Raw genomic sequence first — 17023 nt, forward strand, 5'->3', positions numbered from 1 at the left:
GATTGAAAGAGGCTGTCAGTAAGTCTTGGAAATATATATTGGGTAATTGATAAATTATGAATGCGTAGACGTTTGCCTGATGCTGATTAATAAGACCAAGGTTACAGGTCTAATTGTCTAAAATATCAGTGAGCTTTGTTTTATTGTCTGGAAATATTCTGGTGCTCCACTCCTTATATATTCCAGCTGGTCATGTAACAAACCTAAAGAATTCCTCTGAGAATGGCTCTGAAATCTGTGTCTGGTAGTAACCCACACTCAAAACTTGCATTCGTCTTTAACCTATGCTCCTTAACATCCTCCATATCTAAATAAACCATTAAGTCCTATGGATTTTCCTCTTCCTCTTGTCTTCCTTAGTTCCTTTTTGTGACTCAATCCTCATCTGTTTGATTTATAGCAACAGGATTTTAGATGAACTTCCTGACCCTGGCTGACAGTGGCTCTCAGCCGGGATTCAGACTCTGCTCTGTAACTGTACTGCGCTACTTCCTGTTGTGTTAGGTCCAGGCCATGTTTACTGCGTCTTTGGATGTTGCCTTCTCAGCTTACCTAGATTATATCTGCACTTCAAGACCAAGTCAAATTGCCCTCCTATGAAGCATTCAGTGACCAGTTTCGCTCTCCCTATTTCTTCCCTTTTCTATATTGTTTTTCTCAGAGAGTATAGCATGTAACACAGCATGCCTGTTTTATCTGTGGACTCTTAGAAAACAAGGACTATTTCTTACTTAAGTCTCAGTAGATACAGATTGTAGTAGAGTGCCTGTCACATAGTAAGTGCTCAGTAAGTGTCTGATGAATGAATGAATGAATGAATGAATCACTTATATAGTTAATGTCCTTCTAGTTAAAGATGCAAGTGGTTAAAACTATGGATTTTTTAATGCTACGTATATTAGAGGTCCCCAATAAGTTACGATGCTGCTTAAGATTCCTGAGGCTAAGTTTATGGGTTGTGAATGGAAATCAACCCTATTTCTTTAGAGTCATGCTTTAAATTTGTTATTTATAAAGATAATTTTGTTATATGTCTATGACAGACAGCAAAGCAATCATTTGAAAGGTGATTGTTCAACAGATATATGTTTTATGAATATACTTTATTGTCAGATTGGCTTACATACAACGCCCAGTGCTCATCCCAACAAGTGCCCTCCTCAATGCCCATCACCCATTTTCCCCTACCCCCCACCCCCATCCATCCTCAGTTTGTTCTCTGTATTTAAGAGTCTCTTGTGGTTTGCCCCTTCCCTCTCTGTTTGTAACTATTTTTTTCCCCTTCCCTTCCCCCATGGCTTTCTGTTAAGTTTCTCAAGATCCACATGTGAGTGAAAACATATGATATCTGTCCTTCTCTGACTTATTTCAGCATAATACCTTCTAGTTTCATCCATGTTGCTGCAAATGGCATGATTTCATTCTTTCTCATTGCCAAGTAGTATTCCATTTAAAACAGATTTGGTTTATTTTATTTTTGAACTTAATGAGTTTGAAGACTTATGGAATGAGTCAAGGGACCCCAGCCTATTTCCCCCCAACAGAATTCCATATATTCAGATCTTACAGTTTAATTAATGACAAAGATCTCCAAGAATTATATGGAGAAGCATGTCAATGGAGTCTAACACAATCATTTCATGGTCCATATGCAATGCCTTGTGCAGGTTTTAATTTTTTTTCTTTTTCTCTAGGTTTGGCCAGATTTGCCCAATGTGAATGTGGATGCCACCCTTGACCATGAAACTCAGGTTAAGGTATAGTTATGTGCAGACTTTTGTTCACATTGCCCTAAACATCTGGATCCTTCTGAGTTTTATTCCAGTGCTTGGTTAAGGCAGCTCCTTGAGCATGGTTGTCAGCTGGTAATTTATTGGTAGAAGGAGATCCTCAAACAGAAAACACAATAAACAACTTATCTGGAAATATGTAGAAGGAAATCAAATGAAATATCTTCATGTGTGTGCCTGTAACGGGTTGCATTTTGTTTAAATCCAATGTTGTCTGAAAAACAATGAACGAAAGTCCAGAATATTTTCACTGGGGAGGTTATGAGTGCACTGGCTTTTTGATGAATTGTCTACATCTGAAAAAAAATGTGCCTGTCAGTTTGAAGGAGTAGTGGTTTTGATCTCAGTAGTTGCTGCCATATCAGCCTGGGCATCTAGCATCCCCTTCACTCTGCAGCTCACTTTTCCCTGGATGACTGGTCTCCTTTATTTGGCCAGTGTAGGAAAAACATTTGTGTTTCCAAAGTCCGATCATTTATACACAGTCATTTAATTTTCCAACTCATATGATTAAAGGCCCAGTCATAAAAGCAAATCTCACATTTAAAGGGGATTCAAGACTATGTAACCTCCTTCTAGAAGAATGAAGAATGCAATCAGCCTTCTCTGATCTTTTTGTGCTCACAGTAAACTCTGTAGCAGTAACAGCAGAGCTGAGGTTAGGTCAGACCCTGAGTGGGGCATTGTCTTGCACAAGTACCTGCTCATCCCCCCTTCCTTGTCCCCAGACTCCCCTTCCCAGACAGGTGAACACCCAACCATGTGTTACTCTTACAGCTGTACAGAGCCTACGTTGCTTTTCCTGACTTCTTACGTGATAGCACAGCTGCATGGTGGAAGAAGGAAATACAGGAGCTCTATGTGAACCCTCAAGAGCCAAAGAAGAGCTTGAAGTTTGATGGATTGTGGATTGTAAGTACCCCTTAGTGGTTTTTCTTTGGAAATGCTATCAGTCAAACCATGGAGAGGCAATTTCAAGACTAGCAAAGCAGGGAGCTAAGGGTGGAAGAATGAGAGGAACACTGTTGCAGAATTGAGGTGCTGGACCCCCAGAGGCAAAGAGATGATTGTGGGTCTTCCCAGAAACATGCTGCAGAAGCTGGAGCCCATAGAAGAAATGTCCCACTACTGGAGATGCTGCCAGAGAAAGAGGGAGAGGGATAAATACCCCAGCTTCTCTTATGTCCCACCCCCCAGTTGCTGGCCAGTGCCTCCCATTGGCCAAACTACCCAGAAGCTAATGCTAGGGGAGCCCGAGTGTGTGATACAGGGCAGAAATGGGGCCAACAAGGCATGAATCCAAGAGAAAACAGATGCTCGCCATAGTGCTGGTGCAGGATCATCTTTAAAGGCCTGCTGACATGTTGGTTACACATGTCAGTTGGGCTTAAGAGTAGGGCTTCCTGAAATGTCTCTGGGACATATGGCTATTTGTGTTTTTCTAGGGGTGGGAGGCATATCAGTGTTTCAGTTTCCTTTACCACTGTCCAATGGCCTGAAATCCTGAGCATATTCTAGGCCAGCTGTCAAGAGCTTCACAGGTCTCGGCTAGGCTGAAAGTAGCTCGTTATTCATCCAGAGACAAACATATAAGCCCACTGGCAGCCCTGAGGTTTCTCTGGCCACTACCCTCAGGATAGATAGACACAGAGCAGACACATGAAAGATTAGCTCAAACAGGCAAAGCAAATAGTATAGAGATGTGGGTAGCTCTGAGGAACAGGGAGACTGATTACTTGGGGTATTTGTTTTGCTGGAGGGAAGACATGGCTGGAAAACTCAAAATAGTGAATAGGTCCCCAAATACTTGCCTTTGCCCTTAGTATGGCCTGTTTAAGGTAGTTCACTTTACAAAACTTTAACCTTTCTGCTAACAAAGTAGGCAGTGAACATTCACTTCGGGAATCACTGCTTCTTGCAATTAAGTGATAAATCGTCCCAAGTATGATTTGATTTCCAGCTTTGTTTCTGAGTTACCCACAACTCCTCAGGATTGCATCTACTGCAGAAAGCGAGACAGTCCTCCTTGCGCTTGGTCTCTGCTGGTGTCAGAATTAGTCCAAGCTAGTGGACTAAGAAAGAGGAGGGGAAGATAATGGCAACTATTGGCCACAGATAAGAAGTGAGTGATTCACACATAGGAAAACAAACTTGGGCTTTTTGTGTGGGGAAATGGATCAAGAAATCTACCTTAGGTCATGGATCCAGCATATTCTCCATATTTTTGCCACTATGAAATAATCCTCACAAGTTTAAAAATGCCAGGTAAACTAGGAGTTTGGCAGTCTATTGACACCAATGTGGATTCTCAGAGTCCTTTTGGGTCAATGTCTTAGAGTAAATAGAGTCCATGAAGTGACTAGCTGAGGGCTTAAATAAGATGTGTTCATCTCCATTAGGTCGGTGTCCTCCAGAGTAAAGACCACACTGCCTCTGACATCACACAGTCTTTCTTGTTAACTCATTGCAGGACATGAATGAGCCATCAAACTTTGTGGATGGATCTGTCAGGGGCTGCAGTGATAAAAGTCTTAACAAGCCACCCTATATGCCATGTATGTAAACTGATTACTTCATCGAATTACTTCCCAACTCAAAAACTCTGAAAGTTTTCCTCTTATTGTCAAAGTGAAGCTTAATTTTAGAGATAGATAACACTTGTACACATGACATAAAACCCCAAGTAGAATAACCTTGAACAAGTGTAAATTACTAATCAAGCATAGAAATAATGACATGATATATTATAAAAGAAACCAAGCAATACGTGATTACACTGATAACTATGAGCTGATTGTTCAAACTTGAACCCGCTGCACACACACACGCGCGTGCACACACACACACACACACATACCACAGTCTTTTCATTGGAGAGTGAAAATCTAGGCTCTGCACTCTTTCTGCCCATGTCCACAGATACTTCATGAAGGACATACCCTAGTAGTCCTGTGGTACAAACAGAAACAGAACATCATAGGACCTGACCCCCCAAGGTATCTCAGAACATTGAACCCTCTCACCTTTCGGAAACCCAGGGGAAGGAAGCGACTCACCCTCTTACCAGTAGTTTGTGAGACAAAATTTGTAATCTAAGTTTCTTGAGGTCTGGGTCACTGGTCACTCACCAACTCCTGCCTCCCTTTCTCTCCTCCCTCCCTCCTTCCCTTCCTTTCTTTCTTCCCTCCTTCCTTTTTCTCCTTCCTCCCTTACTATTTGCCAATCAGACAAGTACTAACAAATCAGAAAATGTAGAGATCTTAAGATGGTTGCTTGAAAAGATCCATTCCCTTGAGAATGTTACCATCTAGTGGAAGAAACAATCATAACAACAGAAGAGTTGATTGTGCTGATAAGTGTGCGATTGACAGCACTCTATAAGTATCAGAGGAAAATGAAGCGTGGCTTTCCTAAGTCTATACCCTGTCCTTACCCTTCATTAACTGAAATGTTACAGGATGTTGTTTTTATAGACAAATAATTCTTGAAATTGGAACTGTCACTGGTAACAAAGTCGTTGATTGAAATGGAGAAATACCGAGACAATGGGCATTTCTAGTGAACGTACAAAGCAAGATGTTTGGGCAGTAACTTGGCATTTCTGTTCAGATTTGGAGTCCAGGGACATGGGCCTTAGCAGCAAGACCCTGTGCATGGAGAGTCAGCAGATCCTGCCAGACGGCTCACGGGTGCGACACTATGATGTGCACAGCCTGTACGGATGGGCCCAGACCAGACCCACCTACGAGTGAGTGTGTTCCTAGAGCAGCTGGCTCAGTAGGAAGAGCATGAGACTCTTGGGATCATAAATTCCGGCCCCACACTGGGTATAGAGATGACTTAAACAAACTCAAAAAAAAAAAAAAAGAAAGAAAGAAAAGAAAAGCCTACCTCAAGTTTCGCCAGCTGAAAGCAACGTTAAGGCCTTCTTGGTCACCTTAGATGCCTTGACTCTATGTCTTTAACCCTTTGCCAAGGGGATAAATCTGAGAAGCCACACCTTCAAACTTGGGGAGGTTTCTTAAGACAGCATTACCTTTCACTTCCTGCTTACTCAGGACTTCAAGTTAAGCCAGGAGTGAGTCACTGAAACTTCCTCCTTCCATGGCTCTCTCCTGGGCGTGCACAGAGCTTTCAGCATGTACAGTCTTTTCGATCCCCAGGAATATGTAGGAGTTTTACAAAGTTCTCCATGGTTCTACTTCTCCAGGATTTACTCTAAAACCAGCCAAGCTGTGTTTGTCTTGACTTGAACCACAGCCTGAGTACCTGTGATGGTGCCAGAAAATTGTTATTGTTTTGGTAAATCCCTCGATTGGGAATTTTTTCTCCCTGCTGAGTTGAGCTCTGAGTCCAATCAAATAGCCACAACACCCTGGGAATAGAGATTTGCCAGGGGGCTGGAAGCTAGAAAACAGTATTAATTGTGCTCTGGGGATAGCGCTTTTAACAGCACCCCAAAAGAGGTCAGACCTCGGAGGCTGCTGAGGCTGCTGGATTTTGGAGCCACTGAACTAGGGATGGGGTCAGCTGGGAAGAGCCCCAAGTTCAAATGCCACAGACTTCACTGTCTTGCCAAGACTTTATTGTTTTTCTTGGATAGATGATTTTCATTTCTTTCTATGGCTGGTTAATTTCCAGAGTTCTGAAATGGTGACAATCGAGCTTTTTGCCTCAGACACATCTACCCTTCCTCTGTATCCCTGCCTTGTTTCAGGCCTTCACATTATCTGTTGGATATATATGTGTGTGTGTGTGTGTGTGTGTGTGTGTGTGTGTGTGTGTGCGCGTGCGCACGTGTGAGTGCATGTGTGTGTGTCCATCCATGTGCGTGGTTGTTTTGGTGTGAAATATTGGAAGTGACCTAAATGGATGAATCTCCACCACAGTAGCTAGCCTCTCTTCCTGACATCATTTATTGAATAATTCATTGGTGTCTATTGATTTGCAATGCATTCTTCAGCAAATATGTGGATTGCATTATGTGCGAGGATCTGTTAATAGACTTCCCCTTTTGTTACATTGATTTTTCAGTCTTACACAATTGTTTTTATTTTCTCACTGAGGCTACAGGCCGAAGATCCGCCTTCCTTAGAGAGATATTTGAACATCTTTTGTGCATATCTGTCCTTGTGTGCAAACTTTATCTGACCTAGTGAGGACTAGTGTAGTAGAGAGAATATTACCAAAGAGCTATAGTCATATATATTTTTATTTGGGTCCCAGATCTTCCTCCTTGCTCTTTAAATGTCCTTTGACAAATTGTCTAACTCTGAGCCTCAATTTTCTAACAGTAAAAGGAGGCCAAGGAAACCTTCTTCATGAGGTTGTGAGACAGTGTACATGGGGGTGACCAGGAAAATACCTGGGTTAGAGTAATTGTTCCATAAACACCTGTGTCACCCCTCACCCCACTCCATCCTCCCACCTCTATGTAGACAACTAGTTAATTCAGTTTTTTTAAGAAAGGGAATCCACATTTAGATGATGATAGATCTCCCGTTGTCTTGCCATGACTCTTAGCATCACCTTGAAATAGCAGATGCTTTCAGGGAAGAAGATTTATGGCTCCAAATGGAACACCATTGCTGCCTCACACTCCAGGCTGAAGCTACTCTCTGTAATGTAAATGTAATGTAATGTAATGTAAAGTCCCATGACTGTTCATCCTCAAATTCACCCTCAGTTCACCTCCTTGTTCACCTCCATCCAGAGCCGTGCAGGCCGTGACAGGACAGCGAGGGGTCGTCATCACCCGCTCCACGTTCCCTTCTTCTGGCCGCTGGGGAGGTCACTGGCTGGGAGACAACACTGCCGCGTGGGACCAGCTGAGGAAGTCTATCATTGGTGAGTGGGCCTCCCCCCCGGGGGCCTCTGCTGGCTGGGAGGGCACTGGATCATGTGCTCTGTAGCCGCACTGGTTATGTCTAGTCATGATCCATGTGGGCAGGGGAAGCAGCAGGAGCGGAGTTCTCTCTATGCGGGTGAGAGTGTTAATCCATACCCATCTTTTGGTATTTTCGTCATGAGCGGCCTGGGGCTTCCAAATAGGGTATGGAAGAGACAGGTCAAACCTACCCTCCAAAAGAGCTACTTCACCCAACACGGCTGTATCTTCTCATTGCAGGCATGATGGAGTTCAGTCTCTTTGGAATATCTTATGTAAGTTATAGTGGGGCCATTTTTAATCGTTCAGTCAGATGCCAACGTGTCTGCAGCCTGCAAAAGTCCCACCTCATGCTCTGGTTTTGCATCGTCTCAGACAGGAGCAGATATTTGTGGGTTCTTTGGAAATGCCGAATATGAGATGTGTCTTCGCTGGATGCAGCTGGGGGCCTTTTACCCATTTTCCAGAAACCACAACACCATCGGGACAAGGGTAAGGCAGAAGTGGATGCCACAGTTTTGTGTCCTCAAATCACAACTTCTCTTTAACCCTCCAAAATATCATACTTATTTGTTGAGGAAAAGTCATAAATCAGCACCTCTGGTTCTTAGAAAATCCACAGAGTTCACAATCCCAGAGTTCTAAGCAATTTTCGAGAATACACTTTTGCTCATCTCTTGGGGGGATTCATGCCTATGAGGAAAGAAGGGTTTATATCTCCCCATGGGGTTAAAGAAAAGAAACTCACCTTCTTTAGAGAGTTTTTATTTTACTCAAGCCCATTCAAGCTACGTCGGTGGGCACAGAGACCCATCTCTCTAGACCTGTGCAGGGCCAAGACCACACCTGTGCAGAGGACTTAAGAGTCCACTTAAGAGTGGGAAGCAAGAAGCACTAGTTTAGTAGGACAGTAGAGGCAAGAGAAAGGGCAGGATAGCAATGAAGGGTGAGATTTATGTCACAGACACGTGGGATATGTGCCTGCTGACCCTTTTCTGATACCATTACGATGGCGTAAAGAGTATCTGCCCCGTGTGCCTTTATCTCTTTAGAGACAAGATCCTGTGGCCTGGAATTCAACCTTCGAGATGTACTCAAGAAAAGTCCTTCAGACCAGATACGCCCTGCTGCCTTACCTCTACACTTTGATGCATAAAGCTCACGTTGAGGGCAGCACTGTCGTCCGACCCCTTCTCCATGAGTGAGTACAGCCTGGATCCCCAAGGATGTTTGGCCTGTCTTGTGAATGGTCTTCTGCAAGAGTCCTAACAGTTTCCTGGATTTTTCATGCTTTGTTTTTGTTTTTTTCTTTTTAAGGTTTACAAATGACAGAGTGACATGGGATATAGACCGTCAGTTTATGTTGGGTCCTGCTATCTTAATCAGCCCCGTGCTGGAAAGTGTGAGTTTTCCATCAGAGATCAGAAACCCTCAGTCACATAATCTAAAGTACAGGAAGGGCATTTTAAGGGTCATTTTGTCCCACTCACTATTTTTTGTGGCAAATACCTTTCTAGAACAAATAAAGGAGATCTTTTTCTTTTTTTTAATGTTATTTATTTATTTATTTATTTATTTATTTATTTATTTAAGAGAGTGCATAAGTGGAAGAAGGGCAGAGAGAGAGAGAGAGGGAGAGAGAGGGAGACACAGAATCTGAAGCAGGCTCCAGGGTCCCATCTGTCAGCACAGAGTCTGAAGCGGGTCTCAAACCCACGAACTGTGAGGCCATGTCCTGAGTCAAAGTCAGAGGCCTAACCAATTGAGCCCCAGGAAATCATTTTCTTTCAAAATCTCCATTAATGATAACTTCACAACACCAGCTGATTTTTCACTCTAGTGTCTTGTTACCCTGCATCTCATAAAGTTTACCTTTTTAAAAAATGTATTTTTCAATGTGTCTGAAGAATTTTCCCAGATCTTTTTTTGACTACACTTCCCAAACTCTTAAAACCATTAATAAAATTACCATTTTTTTTAGCCTAAGTTCTACAGAAAGAATTTTTAAAATCAAGATTAAGTTATTAGAATATACATAACAATGTGTCAATTTTATGTTTCAGAACACTTTTGAGATCCAAGCTTATTTTCCCAGAGCCCGTTGGTACGACTACAGCACGGTAAGAACAAACCTATTTTGTGAAGAACCAGATTGGTCCATGCTGGCCAGAAGGGCAGCCAGCACTTTCTCCTGGCTTTGAGGCACATAATTTCTAAGGCAATCATTTTCAACCTTTCAACCAAGCAAGGTTTGCTAAAATAAAAGCATCCACAAAAGCATAAATAGGTAAAATCTGACATCCCATATTACACTGCCTTCTCTCTTAACTCCGTCCCCACCTTTTCTGGAGAACACAGAGAAAAGAATAGCTTTCCAGAGTTTTTAACAATGCTGAAAATCAGAGATTTTCCTGCTTAGACTTGTGGTTTCTTGCTGACTTTCCAACATGCTGCCTTAGAAAGGAAAAACTTGTACGAAAGCATGCATCTGTTCATTTCATCAATTTATCTGTCATCCTTACCTGCCTATCTTCTCTCTTCTAGGAATCTGGCAATGCGTCAACAGGTTACTGGAAAACCCTGGAGGCTCCCCTTGACCACATCAACCTTCATATCAGAGGAGGCTACATCCTGCCTTGGCAAGAGCCTGCAATGAACACTCAGGCCAGGTAAGGAGGAGCAAAGGTGTTGCTGGCCTCACTTTGTCATAATGAGGTAGCCTAACAGGGGGCTGACCACCTTAACCAGGGCTCTGTGGGTAAATAAACCAAATAACAGACATTTCATTGATTCAATTCTGTAAATGCCTTCTGAGTGGAATCTGGGGGAGGATGCATTCATTCATACAATCAGTCCTGGGGAGAACTTTTACTGTAGCTCTGTGTCCAAGGCCTGGGACAAAAATTTCCTTGAAGGCAGTAGCGTGTGCCTCTTTCCACACTACTAAAAAAGTTGGGAATATTAATGAGCTCTTTGATTTGATGGCAACCCAAGGATGATTCAGTACTCCTTCCAAGGTCTACTTTGGTCAACTCAGGAGAGATTGTATACTTATATTTATGTAGTTATATTTTTATTTGTGTGTGTGTGTGTGTGTGTGTGTGTGTTAAATTAAGGAGAACACGTTATGTTAAGAGAGGCAGAGATAAAAAGACCAAGAACCATTCAAAAGGGGAGAAGTTAGCTCTACCTTGTGGTGTAAATCATGGTTTAACATGAAAGACAGCTTTGAGCTGAGCGTTGAATAAAAAGTAGGATTTGAAAACATGAAGACAGGGAAAGACATATTCTGGGAGTATTAAAGAACCAAAGGTGAAAAGTGAGTTTGGTTTGGGAAAGAGTAAACCATTCAGTTTAATTGGAGGGAAGATAAGGGAGAGAGATGAAAGAAATAAAGTTCAAGCAGGTTAGGACCAGATCCTGGAGGGCTGTAAATGCCAGGACAAGTACTTTGCATTTTATTCTATAGCAATCTGGAAGCTACTGAAGGGTTGTCGGGTGGTTTTCTTCCTAAGGAATTCACATCTTATCCTATTACTTATAATATGTGTGAAAGTAGAGTATGAATATTTCATTTTTAAGTGTCTATTTTTAATTCACACAAAGATCATGAGTAACAAGTTCATATTCATTATTACAAATGAAATCTTTAAGGGATGTGTGGGTGACTCAGTCGGTTGAGCATCTGACTCTTGATTTTGGCTCAGGTCCTGGTCTCGTGATTTGTCGGATTGGTCTCTGCACCTACAACGCAGCCTGCTTGGGATCTTCTCTCTCCCTCTGTCTCCCTGTCTCTCCTCTGCTTGTGTGTGCGCATGCATGCACCCTCTTTCTCTCCCTCCAAATAAATAAATAAACTTAAAAAAAATTAAATCTTTAAGAAATTAAATATTTTGTGGGGCGCCTGGGTGGCGCAGTCGGTTAAGCGTCCGACTTCAACCAGGTCACGATCTCGCGGTCCGTGAGTTCGAGCCCCGCATCAGGCTCTGGGCTGATGGCTCGGAGCCTGGAGCCTGTTTCCGATTCTGTGTCTCCCTCTCTCTCTGCCCCTCCCCCGTTCATGCTCTGTTTCTCCCTGTCCCAAAAATAAGTAAACGTTGAAAAAAAAAATTTAAAAAAAAATTAAAAAAAGAAATTAAATATTTTGAGATGTATTCAAATTAAAAGACATTGATTATACATATTTGGTGTTTATTTACCATAATTATTTATAAGTCTCTACTATAAGAAAACCACCTCAAAATTTCAAACAAATATTTTCTTTTATTAAAATAATTTAAATATGACTGCACTTAATGAAAATTAGTTTGCATATACATCCTTTGAGATGTAATCCATTTCTATTTGCAAAATATATTTACATAGATATATATCTAAGTACATCTCATTTTAATGGTATTTATGTTTTCATATGTTATATAATATACATTTATGTGTAAAATTTTCAAAAACAAAATTTTTTTTCTTAATGTTTATTTTTGAGAGAGAGAGAGAGAGAAGGAGAGAGAGAGAGAGAATGAGTGGGGTAAGGGCACGGAGAGAGGGAGACAGAGAATCTGAAGCAGGCTCTAGGCTCCATGCTGTCAGCACAGAGCCCAACGTGGGGCTCGAAACCACAAACTGTGAGATCACGACCTGAGCTGAAGTTGGATGCTTAACCGACTGAGCCACCCAGGTGCCCCACAAAATTCTTTTTTAAACTATCTAGGAAACTTTAATATTTAAGCAACATGCAATAAGCTCTTTTGTAAAGAAGATACATTTTTAATTATGAACTATTTTTCATTTTTGAAAGTTGAAGTTATACCACATTTCATTAAATTTGTTTTTTTCTATTAGCTTTTAAGTATCTTGTATTTTATCTCATTTTACCTATTTTTAGAACTTTATGTGCAATTTTAATATATGAAGTTTTTTTATTTTGTTGAGTAATATTTTCAACAGCAACTGTCCTTCATTCTTACAACCTATAATCTAGAGGAAAAAAAAACTCCTTTTTTTCCACAGTCGACAAAAATTTATGGGATTGATTGTTGCTTTGGATGACAATGGGAAAGCTGAAGGTCAGATATTCTGGGACGATGGACAAAGCATTGGTAAGTCTGAGCTTTCCAGGCTCCCCCTACAGCATGCAGAAAAACCATAGCTCAGGATAGAATTGGCATGAACTGGAATGTTTCTCTAAACCTGTTTCTGCCACTGTTAGTAAAGCTAATGTGTTGGGAGAATGCTTGCAATTTTTCCTGCTCTTTATATTACATTGTAATTACTGTAGAACAGTGTATGGTCCCCAGCTTTGAGGTTCAACAATGTGATGTTATGGAGTCAGCCAGGAGTGATCTATCTCTGTATAACTAACTGCCTTGCTCTGATAAAAGTGTGGATGCAAATATCATCCATTCTCAGTGGGTCACAGACTTGGCTTTGTTATTTGGACCAGCCATCTGTAACCAGACACCCTTTTCCTCCTAAGTAGGTTCACTGAGGAGACAAATTAGAGCTCAGAAAATTTCTTGGTGTTTCAGAAGTAGGGTATTAAGTACTGTCAAAAAAATGCTTATATCAATGAAATATTACTTTGTATGCCTTCTTTCTCCAATCTAGGGATATGACAGTGCTACCTTAGATAATTGGGGTTTGTCAGTATAATCAGAGCATCCTCTTTCTTAGACGTTTCTGTAGACATACTGACACGCTGTTACCAACTGATGCCCATTTTCCATTCCTTATTACTGTAGACTAGAACATTCTAATCTTGCAACAGGTCACAGTTTATGAAATTATGGTTTGTTTTTCAGTAGTAATATCCTCCTTTTTGTTTTCTTCATTATGAGGGTAATATATTGTCATTAAAGAAAATATTTTAAAGACAGAAAACTAGAAAAAAGTAATAATATTTTTGCTATATTATTTTATATATTTCTTTTATATCTATTCTTTTATATATATATTTTTGCTATATTCTTCTATATGCTTTCATGTGACGTAAGAAAATGTATAATTTTTTATATCGCTGAAAACATACTGCATATTTAATTTCTGAATCCTGTTTCTTTGCACTTAAAATAATGACAGAAATATGTCTAGATGTTATCATATACTTTTCATAAACACCATTATGATTGCCATATTCCAATGAAAGGATATGCTACAATTTATCTCACTTTCTATAATTGCTCTCTGTATAGGATACAGGATGTTTTCTGTTTTCATAGTTAATCAGCAACATCGAGGATTAACCTTTGTATGTCATATTATTTCCATAGGGTAGATTCCTAGAAGTGAAATTATTTTTTTAATCAACTTGACTGAGCTGTATTTACACAAAATGTATCCATCCCATGTATACAGTTAAATGAGTTTTGACAAATATATACAGTTGTATTGCCACTACCACAGTCAAGATACAGAACATTTTCATAACTTGTAATTTCAAGACCCATTTGCATCTTTCCAGTGAACTTCCCCCTCACCCCTGCCCACTCCCAACCTCCAGTTCCAGGCCCTGCAATCACTGATCTGCCTTCTGTCACTATAGATTAGATCTGTCTTCTCTAGGTTTTACGTAAATAGAATTATACAGGGCTTATTCTTTTTGTGCTTAGTTTCCTTCACTTAGCAAAATGATGTGTGGTCACAAAGTGTTTTGCCATATTGTGGCATGTAAAAGTAGCTTATTACCTTTTTGATTCCTGAATAACATTCCATTGTATGGGTATACCAGAATTTGTTTATCCATTTACTAATTGGTGAATATTTAAGTTGTTTTATGTTTTTTACCATTATGCATAAAATTGCCATGATTATTTGAGTATAAGTCATTTTGTAATCCTATGTTTGCATTTTCTTTGGGTAAAAACCTGGAAGTGAGATTGCCAGCCTGGGCCGTGTGATAAGCATATATTTAACTTTTGAAGAAACAGCCCTATTATTTTTTAAAATGGCTATACTACTCCCCCTTACTAGCGGCAATATTTCAGGGTTCCAATTTCCCACATCTTCACTAACACTTGGTATTGTCAGTTTTTAAAATCTTAACTCTTTTGGGGGCACCTGGGTAGCTCAGTTGGTTAAGCTTCCAACTTCGGTCATCATCTCATGGTTTGTGGGTTCAAGTCCCACATTGGGCTCTGTGCTGACAGCTCAGAGCCTGGAGCTGTTTCAGATTCTGTGTCCCCCTCTCTCTCTGCCCCTCCCCTGCTCATGCTCTCTCTCTCTCTCTCTCTCTCTCTCTCAAAAATAAATAAACATTACAAAATTTTTTAATTTTAACTATTTTAGTGGTACATAGTGCATCTCTGCCTGGACTTAATTTGCATTTCCTTGACATTGACCATCTTATGTTTATTGGCTTTTTGTATATCTTCTTATTGAGGTATCATTTCAAGTCCTTTGCCTGTTTTTTATTGGGTTATCTTTTTATTATTAAGCTATTTATTATATTTATTATAAGAGTTATGTATTGGGGCGCCTGGGTGGCGCAGTCGGTTAAGCGTCCGACTTCAGCCAGGTCACGATCTCGCGGTCCGTGAGTTCGAGCCCCGCGTCAGGCTCTGGGCTGATGGCTCGGAGCCTGGAGCCTGTTTCCGATTCTGTGTCTCCCTCTCTCTCTGCCCCTCCCCCGTTCATGCTCTGTCTCTCTCTGTCCCAAAAATAAATAAAAAACGTTGAAAAAAAAAATTTTTAAAGAGTTATGTATACCAGCCTTTTATCAGATACAATTTGCATTTCCCTGTCTATAACTCACCTATACAATTCTTCTGTAGCATCTTGCAAAAAACAAACTTTAATTTTTATAAAAGTCCATTTTTTTCATGCTTTTCTTGACGAAAAGATCTGTACTTCTTGCGTCTTGGCCTAAAACGTATTCTGGTACCAATTCTAACATGTGAGAGGAGTGTTTCCCCCATGCCAACTAGTAATTCTGGGACATTAACTAGTGTCCTTCAACTCAACCCAAATCCTACACTATCTACCTGGAAATAGCATCTGATCCCATAGGTTAAGTGCTCAGTCCCATAAAACCGCCTCCTCCTCCCTCTCCCACTTCACATTCCTCCCACTCCAGATTGGAAGTTCCAACAACTCTTGCTTGGGATTCAGACACCACTTTCAAGTCCACTGTTACCTATCCTTCAGACCAACTGGCTGTAAATCAGAAGTTTCCACAACCTCCTTCTCAGTTTCAGTTAATTTGCTAGAGCAGCTCCCAGAACTTAGAGAAACATTTTACTTACTAGATTACCAGATTATTATCAAAGAATATAAGCCAGGAACAGCAAGTGGAAGAAATGCATAGGGCAAGGTATGTGGGAAGGGGCTCAGAGCTTCCATGCCCTCTCCAGAGGCAGTATTTTTCCCAGATCTCTACATGCTCACCAGTACGGAAGCTCTCCAAGCCCCATCCTTCTGGGGTTTTAAGGAGGCTTCGTTATCTTGGCATCTTTGGCTACATTATTGGCCATTGGCGACTGATACCATTTCTAGCTCCTCTGCCCTTGCAAGGGTCTCATGGTGGGGCTGGAAGTTCCAGCCCTCAAATAACAGGGTTGGTTCTCCTGGCAACCAGCCAGACCCTGAGGTGCTTTCCAAAAGTCACCTCCTTAACATGACAAAAGATACTTTGTTTTCATCAGTTAGGAAAAAATCCAAGGGTTTTAAGAGTTCTGTGCCAGAAGACCAAATGCAAATTATACGTCCCAACATCACTTGGTCTAACTCAGAGTTACAGAGACTTTTCTCCCTCCTATATTTTTGAAGATTTACAGTTTTAGCTTTTACATGTAGGACTTTCAGCTATTTTGTATTAAATTCTGTCTGTACATAATGGTGAAGGCTCATTCTCCACCACCCCCACCCCCACCCCCCCCCCCCCCCGCGAGTGTTTCTATTTGATCCAGAGCCTTTCCCCTGTTGTATTATCTTGACACTTTTATCAGCTGTGAATAGGTCATGTATGGCTGAAAGTCTATTTTTGGATTATTCTGTTTCACGGATCTGTATGTTTATACTTATGCCAATGCCACGCTGCGTTAACTAATGTGGGTTCAAAATTGTTTTAACAAGTAATAATTAACAAAAACTTGCTAGAATTTTTGCCTGCAATTACACTGATTCTATAAATCAATTGGGGATGTCTGCCTATCACTTTTAATTACGTTGGCCTGTTTATCTCACTGTTTTGTAGTTTTCAGTGCATGGGTCTTACACATATTTCGTTAAATATATCGCAAGTATTTCCAAGGTTTTTTGTTTTTTTTTTTCAACGTTTTTTATTTATTTTTGGGACAGAGAGAGACAGAACATGAACGGGGCAGGGGCAGAGAGAGACAGAGCATGAACGGGG

At 40.8% G+C, this 17023-nt stretch overlaps 1 protein-coding gene across 1 annotated transcript in view; it reads left to right on the forward strand.

Annotated features, from left to right (window-relative positions):
- LOC115509277 (probable maltase-glucoamylase 2) overlaps positions 1-17023 on the forward strand; it is a 93663-nt gene that overhangs the window by 57558 nt on the left and 19082 nt on the right. Inside the window, exons 33-44 of the mRNA XM_030308599.1 lie at positions 1695-1757; positions 2568-2702; positions 4261-4345; positions 5400-5538; positions 7504-7637; positions 7918-7952; positions 8053-8169; positions 8730-8878; positions 8995-9079; positions 9741-9797; positions 10222-10346; positions 12685-12773. Of these exons, the coding sequence (XP_030164459.1) occupies positions 1695-1757; positions 2568-2702; positions 4261-4345; positions 5400-5538; positions 7504-7637; positions 7918-7952; positions 8053-8169; positions 8730-8878; positions 8995-9079; positions 9741-9797; positions 10222-10346; positions 12685-12773 (1213 nt within the window). The remainder of the gene's footprint in view (positions 1-1694; positions 1758-2567; positions 2703-4260; positions 4346-5399; positions 5539-7503; positions 7638-7917; positions 7953-8052; positions 8170-8729; positions 8879-8994; positions 9080-9740; positions 9798-10221; positions 10347-12684; positions 12774-17023) is intronic.

Source organism: Lynx canadensis, chromosome A2, assembly GCF_007474595.2.
Source record: "Lynx canadensis isolate LIC74 chromosome A2, mLynCan4.pri.v2, whole genome shotgun sequence".
NCBI classification, from domain to species: Eukaryota; Metazoa; Chordata; class Mammalia; order Carnivora; family Felidae; genus Lynx; species Lynx canadensis.